The sequence below is a fragment of the Phaseolus vulgaris genome, chromosome 4 (genome assembly GCF_000499845.2).
Source record: "Phaseolus vulgaris cultivar G19833 chromosome 4, P. vulgaris v2.0, whole genome shotgun sequence".
NCBI lineage: Eukaryota > Viridiplantae > Streptophyta > Magnoliopsida > Fabales > Fabaceae > Phaseolus > Phaseolus vulgaris.
Genome location: NC_023756.2, coordinates 2,500,440 through 2,515,194, shown reverse-complemented (window position 1 = coordinate 2,515,194; position 14,755 = coordinate 2,500,440). Strand labels below are relative to the sequence as shown.

Sequence of the window (14,755 nt, the reverse complement as noted above, 5' to 3'; positions counted from 1 at the left end):
TGAAAAAAGGCTTCTGGATTATGTAATCCGGAAGCTAATTACAAATTTGAAAAAAGACTTCTGGATTAAATAATCCAGAATATTACATAAGAGTATTTTTGGAAATATGAAAATTTATGGAGGTGAGAGAAGAATATATGAAGGTGGGAGAGAGGAGTATTTTTGGAAATATGAAAATTTATAGAGGTGGGAGAAGAATATATGGAGGTGCAGGAAGAAACAACCCCATACAAGATGAGGCTGCAATTTTTTTTCATTTTTTTGGCAGTTTCTTCCTGCAGCCCGACATTTTTCTTCCTGCACCCCCACAAAGTTGCGCAAAGACAAAACTGTCCCTATATAAACTGTACATTTATAAAAAAATTTGTATTCCAGATTATGAAATCTGGTAAATTTTCGGATTGGCCCTTCCAGTAAATTTTTGGATTGGCGCTTCCGGTAATCTCCCGGATTGGTGCTTCTAGTAGTACATGAATGATAATGTTAATCCAAAATAAAAAAAATGCAAAACATCCATAATTGAAAAAACCATTCCTGATCCGCCAATCCGTAATTCAAAATATGCATTCTGGATTCAGAAATCAATAATTGAAAAAAATCATTCCGGATCCACCAATCCGTAATAGAAATTAGGCTTCCGGAATACCCCCTCATCCAGAATGCAACATGATTCACTTTTGGATTGATGAAGCCGTAACACACTCTTAGATCCTGAAATTGTGGAGGTCAGTTTCGAAATTTACAAATTTGTGGGTGTGCAGGAAGAAAAATGTAGGGGTGCAGGAAGAAAATGCCCATTTTTTTCATTACAGGATTAAATCATACAAGATGGGCTTTGGGAGCTTTGAGATTGTTGCAGCTGTCAACTACTTGAATTTTTTTTCAGATTGTTTTTTATCAACAATGAATGAATTAAATAAAGGAAATACTTTAAGAGTGTTTCAACCTTTATACAAGTTCCAACTTCAAAGAAACAGAGCAAACAGATTACAACATACATTATAATTATACTTTTATCAATTATATATTTGAAAGAGTTACAAAATTTACAAAAGTATAATACAAATATTACAAGTATTACAATAATTTATTTTATTCTTTACTAATAAAAAAAACAAATATTAGAAGTACTTTAAAACGAAAATATAAAATAATTTATCTGAGGAACTACAAACATAACAAGTACTTTAAACTATTTAGTAGGAACAAAAAAGTACTTGGAACAAAAATACAAGGTAATCACGTAGCTAGCACATGGATTAATTGTTTTCATAACAATTAAGAGATAGACGTGGTTTAATAAGAATATCAAGTGGAGTGGCTTTGGTGTTGGTTAATCCAAAGGTTTCAATCATATCAATAGGATCAGGTGATGAACTTATAATTTCAAAAGAATGCAAAAAACTAGCAAGAATGAAATGCACCATTTGAAGGCCAAAGGATGCTCCGGGACACATTCTTCTGCCACCTCCAAATGGTAATAACTCGAAATGATGGCCTTTGATGTCAATATCTTTATGAGTTGTAAGAAACCTTTCTGGTTTAAACTCCAAAGGATCTTCCCAAACATTACTATCTGTATGAATCTTCCAAAGATTTGTGATTAGTCGGGTTCCCTTTTTTATATTATAGCCTCTTAAAGTGCAATTCTCTGTGAATTCACGAGGTCCCGAAAGAGGACCAGGAGGATACAATCTTAAACTTTCTTTGACTATAGCTTGAACATATGTTAACTTACTTATATCAGACTCACTTACGCATTTTTCTTTCCCAATATGAATGTCTAGTTCCTCTTTTACTTTTTCTAACACCGAAGGATTTCTTAAAATCAAAGATATTGCCCACGTAAGAACTGTATTACTTGTGTCAGTTCCTCCTGATACCACTGCCTGCAAATCAAATAAGTCACCCAACAAAAATATTTAAGTAAAGAAAATTAAGATTATGTTTGGAAAACTTATTACTAAAAAATAACTTAGTTTAAAGTTAATTTTAATTTACAAGAAAAAGTTATTTAATTTTATTTATTTTCTAGGGACTACTTGCATGAGTTCTATAATCATTGCATATTTCCACCTTCGAAAAAGTAAACAATTTCTAAACTGATGATGTATAATTTACAAGTTTTTTTTTCAAAATTTCATTATTTTTCACAAAAACCAAATCAAAGTAGAAAAAGAAGAAAAAATTGTAAGTGGTCCATTGATTTTCATTCATACAACACTACAAATGTCCCTTTCTCCCTCAATCACAACTTCACTATATCCCTCACTCTCCCGAAAAACACTCATATCTCTCCCCTCTATCAAACGAACCCCATATAAACGGTAGAGACGATAAAACACACTTGCGTGAAGAATAAGTGAAAGAAAATAGACTTCTTGTGCCAGAAAAAGAAACTGTACTTCTGCTAGAGAAGTTGGTATTTTATAATGTTTTTAAGGTCAGTTTCTGAGAAAATAATTCAAATTTAATTTTTTTTATGATGATAAATAAAATGAATTAAAAAACATACTTTAAGGTTTAAGGATATCCTAATCCGTATAAAAAGTAAAGAGGTTCACACTCCCTATAAGCTTAGAAGATAACAAGAGAATTCTAGACCTCATGCATATAATTCTACCCATAATCCTCATCTCCACTAAACATTGTTATAAAACCAGACCAACCACAATACTAAATACCAAATTTAATTAAGAACTATGTTGTATTTATATGTTTAGTTTTGTTTAGTTTTTGTTGAAGTTTCACATTTTGAAAGCATTATAACGTATAAATTAAACATACGTACCAGTACGGTGGATTTGATCATGGTATCTGCATCGATCCCTTCAATAGTTGTTCCATCAAGCAATGAAATCATTACATCCATGAAATCTTGAGCTTCATCAACCTTCTCACCCAAACCCTTCCTTTTTCTATGTTCCTCTAACTCCTCACCTATAATACTATCCAACTCTTTTGCAGTTGCTTTCATTGCCTTCTCATGGCCTCCAAAATCAAACCATCTCAACCATGGAACAAACTCTCCCACTGTGAACACCCCAAACAGACGCATGAACTCCTCCACAGCCCTCACACATCTCTGTGCCTTCTCATCTTGCAAGTTTTCACCACCAAAATATCTCTTCCCAACGACCATTCGAAGAACCATGTTGAATGCGAGGTGAGAAAACCATTGCTTCAGCTCCACCAAGGCATAGCCAGACTCACTCTTCTGGCTGCACCAAACATTATACAACTGTTTGATCCAGTTTTGAAGTTCTGAGACACGAACATGCTGCAGCTGTTCCACTCGACGAGTAGTAAGGATTTCTAACGTTGTAATCTTTCGTATCTCGCGCCAATAGGGACCATAAGGTGCAAAGCCAAACATGGCATGGTTGTAGCCCATGAGTTCAGAGGCGAGAATCTTGGGGCGAGAAGAAACAACCATGTCGATTGTGGTGAAGCATTCCTTTGCTATTTCCCAGTTGTTGATTATCAGAGCCTTTTTGGAACCAAGTTGGATGGTGAAAATGGGTCCATATTTTTCAGCCAAAGCACCCAGAGTTCTGTGGGGTGACTTTGAACCACTCAACAATGGAAGGTGACCAAGTATTGGCCATGCACCTGCAACTGTGGGAGCTTCTTTCCCTTGAGAAAATTTGAAGAGACCATAGAAAAAGAAAGAGAAGATGATAAGAGAAACAAGTCCAATGGTGGTGGTATTCAGGTAACTTAGAACAAAATCCATTTGAAGGAGTTTAGTGTATCTACTGTTTGGAGGTAGGAGTTGTTAAATAGATCATTCATTGCTTCAGAGGGAAAGACAACTTTTCAAAAGACTAAGTAATTATATAATTATAAATTAAAAATAATTATCTTTAGCTATTTTATAAATTTAATATTTCTAATGTTTTAGACTTAATTATCTGTTTAACTTACATTACTCCTTTAACTTGTTCGAAAAATCATTTTATAATATTTTAGACTTAATACACTTGTTCGAAAAATCATTTTATAATATTCTCTTAACTCAAATTTGGACGTTGACCAAAAGATGATTAATTATATCTATTTTTAACTTTTTAATGTTATTAAAAGTATTGTAAAATGTAACTCTCAGCAATAATACTAATGAATAATTATTTTCAAATTATGCTAACATAAAAATATTTAAAACATATAAGCTTAAGTTTTAAAATGTTAAAACTTTAAATTATTATGCAGTGAATTGTAAATTTGTGAATGATTACTAATTTAAATCATACTTTATAATAGTTTTAATATGAAATTTAAAATGTTAGCTAAAATTTTTTGTACAATAAATTATAAAGTGAAATTGTTGATTTAAACGTGTGGTTAATATTATTAATTGATATTAGTAATTTAAATATATGTTAAAAAAATTCAAAGTAAATTAAATTACTAATTTTATTATTAGATTAACTAATAAAATTATTAAAATATTTAATAAAGATTAATTCATCCACTCTTGTGGCATAAGAACTCTGTCTAATGGATATGTGATGAACTCAGTCAAAGATGTCGGAGAAGTCAAAGATTTTTTTCAAACACGTGTACTGAGAAGAAGAACTTTTGAAATAAATGTAATTATCTTTAAGTATGTTATAAATTTCAATACTTTTAATTTTTTATTGAATATTCAAAATTTATAAATTTTTAACTTGGTTTTCTTTTTCGTTTAATTTTTTGACATGATTAGATTTATCTTGTCACTTTGTTTAATTTTATTCACTTATTAAAAAATATAATTTTTTTATAATTAATATAAAATTGTATTATAATTAATGTAAATCGATAAATAATAAGGAAATATTACCTATATCTTGGTTGGTTATTGTAAGTGATGTGGAAGTCTTATAAAGGCTTTTGAGCAACTTGGTAACACTTCTCCACTTGCTGATCACATGTAGAATCTTTCAATGTCAGAAAAAAAACAGTCAAAAATTTCCACTATACAGAAAAAAGGGTATGCAAGATAGTTGAATATTCCTGAAGTAATATTGAAAAAAGAATTTGTATTATATATGAACATAAAAGAGATTAACCTTAATAGCTTGATATTAATTGAATTATAAATGTGGGAAGGTTAAGGGGTCTTGTGTTGAATCTTCTAGAGTTAGCCTTCACTCAAGTAATTAGGTGCTTAGTATATCAAGTTTCTTCTCATGATAAAAACAATTATTAGAACTAAACGTGAATATTTTTAATTACTTCAAATTCATAGGTTATTGGGTTATGTGGAGTTTACTTAATAAAACATTTCAAATCACTCAAACTTATCTCTCACTTTTAAAAGAAGTTTAACTTTTTTTTATATAATAAAGACTGTTTTTCTTACTTCAAGTAATTAACAAATATATAAAGTAAACTACTTCATTAACAAATATATACTCATTAATTAATAATTAGTTTCTGTCAAAGTAAAATATTTTATTCTAATTAACTTTTTTTTATATTCAAAATCTGAATTTTTTAATTTTTTTATCATTCACGAGTGATCCAATCTTTATGCATAACAATAGAAAAAAAAAATCGTAGCTTATACGAGGAACTGATTAATATAAAGTTTTTAATAAATTAAAGAGCTTAATTAGAAAAATTAATAAGTTTTTAAATAATTGATGTGGAAATGTTTCTTGAATGTACCCTAAATCACGCAACCTAGTGGTCCTGTTATGAGTTCGTTGAAAACTACGTTTCAGAATTTGTTGCTGTCGTGAGTCTCACTTTCTAACTCTATGGAGACAAAATAAAAATATATTTAAAACTTTTTCACGTAAATCCAAAACTGTCCTGAACGGGTGTGGAAAAAAATGGAAGGAGTTGCTGTTTGTTCAAGAACACCACTTTTGGAACTATGCCCATGGTTTCACACATTTATAGATGTTTTTGTTTTACTATGTCACAAAAGCAAAAGAAAATCGAAGATTTTTTTCATAAATAAAAGCTAAAAAAAAAAAGTTATTGATAAGATTTAAAGATGAATTACAAAGCATCTAACCATATCTACAAATAAAAACACTAAGATAAACCGTCTACAAATAACAAGAAAACTAACCATCTAGATTTGGTAAAATATCGAAATGTTTATTTAAAATAATCCATTGGAACACGTCTTTTTCTGTTTGATCGCATTGAAAATAATAAAAGCTTCACCCAAAGCCGTGATTAATTTGGCTTCTAGTCATATGCAACGATGTGTGAAGGAGGTGAGTTTGATTTGTTATCTTCTATGACCAAAAAATTAAACAATACAGATTAAAGTGCAATGTTAAATTTTGTCCTCAATTTAGATAAATGCTTTTCCTCATAAACGGAATCGGAATCGGAATCGGAATCGGAATCGGAATCGGAAGTAGTGGTGTGTTTTCTGCAGGTTTCATCAGGTCCTCCCATCTGGTAAGGTTGGATTGGGGTGTGTGTCCTTGAGTTGCGTTTGGGAGGTGTTTGTGTTGTGTGCATGTCTATTTGGCTTATGATTTCTTCCTGCAGGTTTGAAAGATATAATGTGTTTGTGCAGGTTTTTTTGGTCTTTTCTACTTGGCAGGGTCAGGTTGATGATTTTGTTCCTGGATTGCTGCGGTAAAGGAAGTGTTTTTGATGTATGCTTCTCGGTTTGGTGTTTGAATCTTTATGGTGTTTGAGCTTTGGGAGATTGATATGTGGTGTTTTTGGTTACTGATCTATCCAGTTTGGGAAGTTGTTGTGTGCTTTTTGCAGGATATCTCTAGTTTATTTATCCTCCTCGTAGGATCGGTTTGTTGATGTTGACAATTGATTATTTGGCGTACTTCAGTCTATTGCAAAGTTATTGTTTAGGTGTTGGATGTTGTGTCCTATACTAAGGGTGTGATCTCTTTGGTGAACTAATTTTGGTTTACATTTTCTTCTTGTAGGATCGGTTTTATTGAGTTCGACACTTGGTTATGGCACTTCAGCCTGCTGACAAAGATCTTGTTTAGTTGGTGTGATCTCTTTGGTGGATTGATGTAACTGTATTTGTTAGGTTTCTATATCTTGAACTAGTTTATTGTTTTGGTTTGTAGTGTAATGTTTGTTGGATCTTTGGTTGATAGGATGCTAGGAAACCTGTTTTGAATGTTTTGTATAAGGGTTGAAACACTCATGAAATGTCTCATTTTATTTTATTTATTCTTTGATCATAAAAAAAAATCCTTATCATTGAATTGGACAAAATACTCTATAAAATCACAGGTAAACCGTAAACATTTAAAAAAAATCCAAATTTATTTATTTTTAATAAAAGAATTATAAACATAGGATATTTTATATTCTTTTAGTAATTTTATCTTTGATATATAGTAGATCTTGAAAGATGAACCTGTATCAATTTGATTTCTAAAAATATATTGTCAACTACATTTTTTTTCTTGAAAATATCATTAAAATAAGTAAATGATTAAAATATCTTACATGTAAAACTTTAATAATGTTGAAATATTAAATCAAACCAAAATGATATTTTAATAGTTAATATTGCGGCTACCATATATTACTATCAAACAATATACATACCGAATTCATTTTTTTTATTCATTAAACTAACACAAAAATTAAAATAAAAAATAAAAAAATCTCATATCAGACATTGGAACTTCACATCACACTTCAAATAATAACAATAATCTATCACTACATAAAAAATATATTATTAAAAAAAATGAAATACAAGTAAATATAGGAAATTAGATTAAAATCCATATATTAACAAAAATATACATATATAGTATATATCTATTAATAAAAAGTTTTAAGAAAAGACTAGATAAAAGTCTATTATACCAATAAAATTGTAACACATAACTTTTATATTCACCAAATTTATAAAAATATATTATTTGGTTTATTATTGAGTAATTGAAATGAAATTTAAATGCGATAAACAAGCACTAAAAATAATATTTAATTAAAAACTAATTTTAGAGACAAAAAATAATTAGTTACTATATTGATTAAATTAGAGACCATTTTAGATATTAAAAAATTATTAATTTCTAAATTAGTTTCTATTAATGATAAATAGTTATTAAATTGATATCTAATTGGCACTATTGTGATGTAAGTTGAATTCCCTTTACATCCTGTTCTTTAGGAAAAAGTTCAAAAAAAGTATCAGTAGTAATTGTACTATTGCCTTGGGATGTCCAATTGGTGAATTTGTAGCCAGGAGAAAACCCATACTTTTTTAGACGATTACAAAAAGTGTAGACTTTTCTAGTAGAATAAAACTTTGAGGTTTTAACATTACCTGAAGGAAAACCCACTTTGCGAAACAAACAACCTCAGTATGACCGTATTTACCACAAAAATTGCATGTAATAGTGTGACTACTATTAAGACTATGAAGACTATGGTTTTCATTAGACATTGTCTAAGAGATTTTGAAACCCAATCAAGATTTTGAAAGATAATAGAAAAGATAACCAAGAACAACAAAGGAGGAAATAAAGATCATAGAGAAGCGCAACAGAGCTCTTCGAATGAAGAGCTCTGATACCATATTACAGTTAATGAAGATGAATATTCCTTGTTTGATGTGGTGCATCAAATGGAGCGCACGTAATCGCAATGGAGAGAGGGAGGTTCTAATGAACCCTAATTGCAAATGAAAAGAAGACAACGACTTAAGCATAAAAGAGAGAAACGCAGAGAAAAAAAATACAAAAGAAATTCTTATTTATGTGTGTATTAGAGAGTAAAATACATTGTGTATATATAAGAAAAAGACTAAGATCTAGTTGAAACAGAAAAAGAAAGTTGGGCCAAACAAACAAAGCTCAATAACTTTAAAAAAAAAACTAAAAATGTTAACAAATTTTATTTGATATTAAGATGATGAAAATTCTTATTTTTAGATATTGATAACGAGGTAGGATTAATTAAGTTGAAGATGAACTAATTTGATTGGTTGAAAAAATTGAAAAATTAAGTAGATAGTAAGTTGATTTGTTCAAAACTAAAATAATATAAATTTGGTATATATGATTTCTTGAGTCGATAAACATTGATGTTTGAAAAAAAGAAAATAAGCAAATTATCATCGTTATTTCTAGTATATGAAAATGAACTAAACAAAAATAGTCAAAAATACAAACTTAAATTTTAACAACGCAACAATAAGAATGATAAGAAAAAAAAAATCAATAAAGAATAAAAAAGTTAAAATGGTGAGAATATACGCTGTAATTATACTTTTATCAATTATATATTTAAAAGAGTTACAAAATTTACAAAAGTAAACTACAAATGTTACAAGTACTGATAAACGAAAATACAAATATACAATTTGAGGAACTACAAACATAGCAAGTACTTTGAATTATTTAGTAGAAACAAAAATACAATGTAATCACGTAGCTAATAAAAGGCTTAGTTGTTTTCATAACAATTAAGAGATAGGCGTGGTTTAATAAGAATATTAAGTGGAGTGGCTTTGGTGTTGGTTAATCCAAAGATTTCAGTCATATCAATAGGATTTGGTGATGAACTTATAATTTCAAAAGAATGCAAAAGACTAGCAAGAATGAAATGCACCATTTGAAGGCCAAAGGATACTCCTGGACAAATTCTTCTACCACCCCCAAATGGTAATAACTCGAAATGATGGCCTTTGATGTCAGTATCTTTATGAGTTGTAAGAAACCTTTCTGGTTTGAACTCTAAAGGATCTTCCCAAACATTACTATCTGTATGAATCTTCCAAAGATTTATGATTAGTCGGGTTCCCTTTTTTATATTATAACCTCTTAAAGTGCAATTCTCTGTGAATTCACGAGGTCCCGAAGTAGGAGCAGGAGGATACAATCTTAAAGTTTCTTTGACTATAGCTTGAACATATATTAACTTACTTATATCGGACTCACTTACGCATTTTTCTTTTCCAATATGAATGTCTAGTTCCTCTTTTACTTTTTCTAGCACAGAAGGATTTCTTAAAATCAAAGATAATGCCCACGTAAGAACTGTATTAGTTGTGTCAGTTCCTCCTGATATCACTGCCTGCAAATCAAATAAGTGACCCAAGAGAAATATTTAAGTGAAGAAAATTAAGATCAGGTTCAGAAAACGTATTATTAAAAACAATTTAGGTTAAAATTAATTTTAATTTACAAGAAAAAGTTATTTAATTTAATTTATTTTCTAGGGATTACTTGCTTGAGTTCTATAATCATTATAAATTTCCACCATCGAAAAAGTAAACAATTTCTAAACTAATGATGTATAACTTACAAGTTTTTTTTTTCAAAATTTCATTATTTTTCACAAAAACCAAATCAAAGTAGAAAAACAGAAAAAAAAATTGTAAGTGGTCCATGGATTTTCATTCACGCAACACCACAAATGTCCCTTTCTCTCCCAATCACAACATCACTATATCCCTCACTCTCCCAAAAAAACACTCATGTCTATCAAATGAACCCCATATAAACGGTAAAGACGATAAAACACACTTGTGTAAAGAATAAGTGAAAGAAATTAGACTTCTTGTGCCAAAAAAAAAAAAACTGTACTTCTGTAAGAGAAGTTGGTTTAGGGTTTTGTAATGTTTTTAAGGTAAGTTTCTGAGGAAATATTTCAAATTTAATTTATTTTATCAATGATGAATAAAATGAATTAAAAGGAATACATTAAGAATACCAATAAAAATTCAAAAGGTTCCCACTCCCTATAGAGTCTATAGAACATAATAAGACAGTCATAGACCTCATCCATATATATAATTCTACCCATAATCCTCATCTCCCCTACAACAAGTGTTTCAACACTAAATACCAAATTTAATGAAGAATTATGTTGTATTTATATGTTTAGTTTTGTTGAAGTTTCACATTTCCAAAGCATTATAACGTGTGAATTAAACATACGTACCAGCACGGTGGATTTGATCATGGTATCTGCATCGATCCCTTCAATAGTTGTTCCATCAAGCAATGAAATCATTACATCCATGAAATCTTTAGCTTCATCAACCTTCTCACCCAAACCCTTCCTTTTTCTATGTTCCTCTAACTCCTCACCTATAATACTATCCAACTCTTTTGCAGTTGCTTTCATTGCCTTCTCATGGCCTCCAAAATCAAACCATCTCAACCATGGAACAAACTCTCCCACTGTGAACACCCCAAACAGACGCATGAACTCCCTCATAGCCCTCACACATCTCTGTGCCTTCTCATCTTCCAAGTTTTCACCACCAAAATATCTCTTCCCAACGACCATTTGAAGAACCATGTTGAATGAGAGGTGAGAAAACCATTGCTTCAGCTCCACCAAGGCATAGCCAGATTCACTCTTTTGGCTGCACCAAACATTATACAACTGTTTGATCCAGTTTTGAAGTTCCGAGACACGAACATGCTGCAGCTGTTCCACTCGACGAGTAGTAAGGATTTCTAACGTTGTAATCTTTCGTAGCTCGCGCCAATAGGGACCATAGGGTGCAAAGCCAAACATGGCATGGTTGTAGCCCATGAGTTCAGAGGCGAGAAGCTTGGGGCGAGAAGAAACAACCATGTCGATTGTGGTGAAGCATTCCTTTGCTATTTCCCAGTTGTTGATTATCAGAGCCTTTTTGGAACCAATTTTGATGGTGAAAATGGGTCCATATTTGTCAGCCAAAGCACCCAAAGTTCTATGGGGTGTCTTTGAACCACTCAACAGTGGAAGGTGACCAAGTATTGGCCATGCTCCTGCAACTGTGGGAGCCTCTTTGGATTGAAATTTTTTGAAGGGATTATAGAAGAATAAACAGAAGATGATTAGAGAAAGAAGTGCAATGGTAGTGGTATTCAAGTAGTGTAGAACAAAATCCATTTGAGCTTTGTCAAGTCCAATGCTAGTGGTATTCTTAAATAGATTATGGGTGGTACAACAAATAATATTAAATATATATACTTCATAAATTAATAAAATAGTATTCTAATTATATTTTATTTTATTTTTTAATTTAAAATATTATTGTATTATTATAATATGATGTGAAGTTCATGTTTTCAGTGCATATGGTCTCAAAAAATCTTTTCCATAAATCTTTTTGTTTGATGTGAAAAGTTAATGGATGTCGTGAACTCAACCAAAGATGCCAGATAAGTTTATACAAGAAACTAAAATAAGTTGGATTTTTTTCAAAACACGTGTACTGAGAGAGGAAGAATTTTTCAAATAAATGTAATTATCTTTTAAGTATTTTAGAAATTTGAATATTTTTAATTATTTCTATTAATTATTTATTGAATATTCAAAATTTATAAATTTAGAAATTAGTTTCTTTTCGTTTAATTTTTTGACATGATTTTTATTTATCTTGTTAATTTGTTTAATTGTAGTCACGTAATAAAAGAATATATTTTTTTATAATTAATATAAAATGATATTATAATTAATATAAATTGATAAATAAATATTTTTTATTGAAAAGGGTTTGGATAATAGAGAATTATTACGTTATTTGATTATTGTAAGTGATGATGTGAAAGTCTTATAAAGACTTCTTAGAAACTTGGCCACACTTCTCCACTTGCTCACATGGAGAACTTTTCAAAATCAGAATTTGTATTATATATGAACATAAAAGAGACCTTAATAGCTTGATATTGGTTGTCTTCTCCAAGCTTAAGAATGCAACTGATATTAATAATTAAATTATAAAAGTGGGAAGGTTAAGGGGTCTTGTGTTGAATCTTCTAGCTTTAGCCTTCAGTCAAGTAATTAGGTGCTTAGTATATAAGTTTCTTCTCATGACAAATATATGAAGTATATACTCATTAATTAATAATTAGTTTCTGTCAAAGTAAACCTTTTATTCTAATTATTTTTTTTTATATTCAAAATCCAAATTCGGTAGCTTATGGAGAACTCGATTTATTACGAAGTGGATTTTTAGTCTAACTCAACTCCATAAAACCGGCTCATGGTGAGGTTTGCATCCATTTATATACAATGAAATATCCTAATCTCTAATCGATGTGAAATCTTCAACACACCTCTCTCACGCCGAGAGTGACAGGTCGTGTGCGGGATAACATATTATGGGTGATCCGATAACGGTCCGATAGCGGGTGCCCTGATAAGCCCAACAAACACTAGTTAGGATAAGCTCAAAATGACTCTGATACCATATTACGAAGTGGACTTTAAGCTTAACTCAACCTCTTAAAATCGGCTTATGAGGTGAGGTTACACCCACTTATATATAATGAAATGTCCTAATTTTTAGTCGATGTGAGATCTACAACATGATTTAAAATAAACTTTTTAATAAATTAAAGAACTTTTAAAAAAATCAATAATTTTTTTAATAAATAATGTGGAAATCTTTCTTGAATGTACCCTAAATCTTGCAACCTTGTGCTCCTGTTTTGAGTTCATTGAAAACTTTTTGATAACTACGTTTCAGAATTCGTTGCTGTGGTGAGTCTCACTTTCTCTCCATGGAGACAAAATAAAAAAGCTATATATTTGAAACTTTTTCATATAAATCCAAAACCTTCCTAAACGGGTGTGGAAAAAAATGGAAGGAGTTGTTGTTTCTACATGAACACGACTTTTGGAACTATGCATTTCATAGTTCTAGTTTGAGAAGCAATAGTTTGATGACCATTTGGTAAATTAATAGCAATAGGTTTAGTATTTATTCAAATTGGATAAATAAAATCGTATTGAAACCTAACATAAACACCTAATAAATAAGATCATAAGAGACTATCTAATTATACTATAGACCGTCATTTTTAATAGGGGTGTGATAGATGCGGTAGAAATGTTTGTTTTGATGCAAGAAATGTTTGGTCTTGAATTTTTGCAAAGTCCAGTTGCGCTTTCTTTTCTTACTCTAACTGGGTTCTGAATTCTTTGATATGCATGAGGATGATTCATTTATGTTTTTTTTTTTTTATTTCTTTGTAGATGTTTCTTGTTAAAAATTTGGTAAGGTAATTTTTGTATACAGGTTGAACTACCCCGTAAAAAAAATTCAAGACTACAAATAATAAGAACCCTAACCATGTAAAATATCGAAATGTTGATTTAAAATAATCCATCAGAACACGTCTTTTTCTGTTTGATCGCATTGAAAATAACAAAAGCTTCACACAAAGCCGTGATTAATTTGGCTTCTAATCATATGCAACAATGTGTGAAGGAGTTGAGTTTGATGTGTTATCTTCAATGACCAAAAAATTCAACAGTACAGATAAAGGTGCACTGCTAAATTTTGTCCTCAATTTTTGAAGATAAGGTTTGAAATAAATAAGGTGACTATAAATAAAAGGATAAAGGAGATCCTTATCATTGAATTGGACAAAACACTCCATAAAATTACAGGTAAACCGTAAACATTTAAAAAAAAATCCAAATTTATTTATTTTTAATAAAAAATTATAAACATAGAATATTTTATATTGTTTTAGTAATTTTATCTTTGATATATAGTAGATCTTGAAAGATGAACCTGTATCAATTTGATTTCTAAAAATATATTGTTAACTACATTTCTTTTCTTGAAAATACTCAGTAAAATAAGTAAAAGATTAAACTATGTTACATGTAAAACTTTAAAATGTTGAAATATTAAATCAAACCAAAACGATATTTTAATAGTTGATATTGCGGCTCCCATAGATTACTATCAAACAATATACATACCGAATTCATTTTCTTTATTCATACAACTAACAGTTTTTTTTTTAAAAAAAATCTTATGTTTAACATATGTATGAAACTTGAC

At 30.0% G+C, this 14,755-nt stretch overlaps 2 protein-coding genes across 2 annotated transcripts; both read right to left on the bottom strand.

Annotated features, from left to right (window-relative positions):
- Positions 1 to 1,131: 1,131 nt before the first annotated feature.
- Positions 1,132 to 3,747, bottom strand: LOC137836830 (cytochrome P450 82A4-like). The gene is made up of 2 exons (XM_068645587.1): positions 2,792 to 3,747; positions 1,132 to 1,889 (listed from the first exon to the last, which is right to left on the bottom strand). Exons 1-2 carry the CDS (start codon positions 3,734 to 3,736, stop codon positions 1,260 to 1,262), a joined length of 1,575 nt encoding a protein of 524 aa, XP_068501688.1. The 5' UTR covers positions 3,737 to 3,747; the 3' UTR covers positions 1,132 to 1,259.
- Positions 3,748 to 9,206: 5,459 nt separating this feature from the next.
- Positions 9,207 to 11,885, bottom strand: LOC137836828 (cytochrome P450 82A4-like). The gene is made up of 2 exons (XM_068645584.1): positions 10,900 to 11,885; positions 9,207 to 10,029 (listed from the first exon to the last, which is right to left on the bottom strand). Exons 1-2 carry the CDS (start codon positions 11,842 to 11,844, stop codon positions 9,400 to 9,402), a joined length of 1,575 nt encoding a protein of 524 aa, XP_068501685.1. The 5' UTR covers positions 11,845 to 11,885; the 3' UTR covers positions 9,207 to 9,399.
- Positions 11,886 to 14,755: the final 2,870 nt, after the last annotated feature.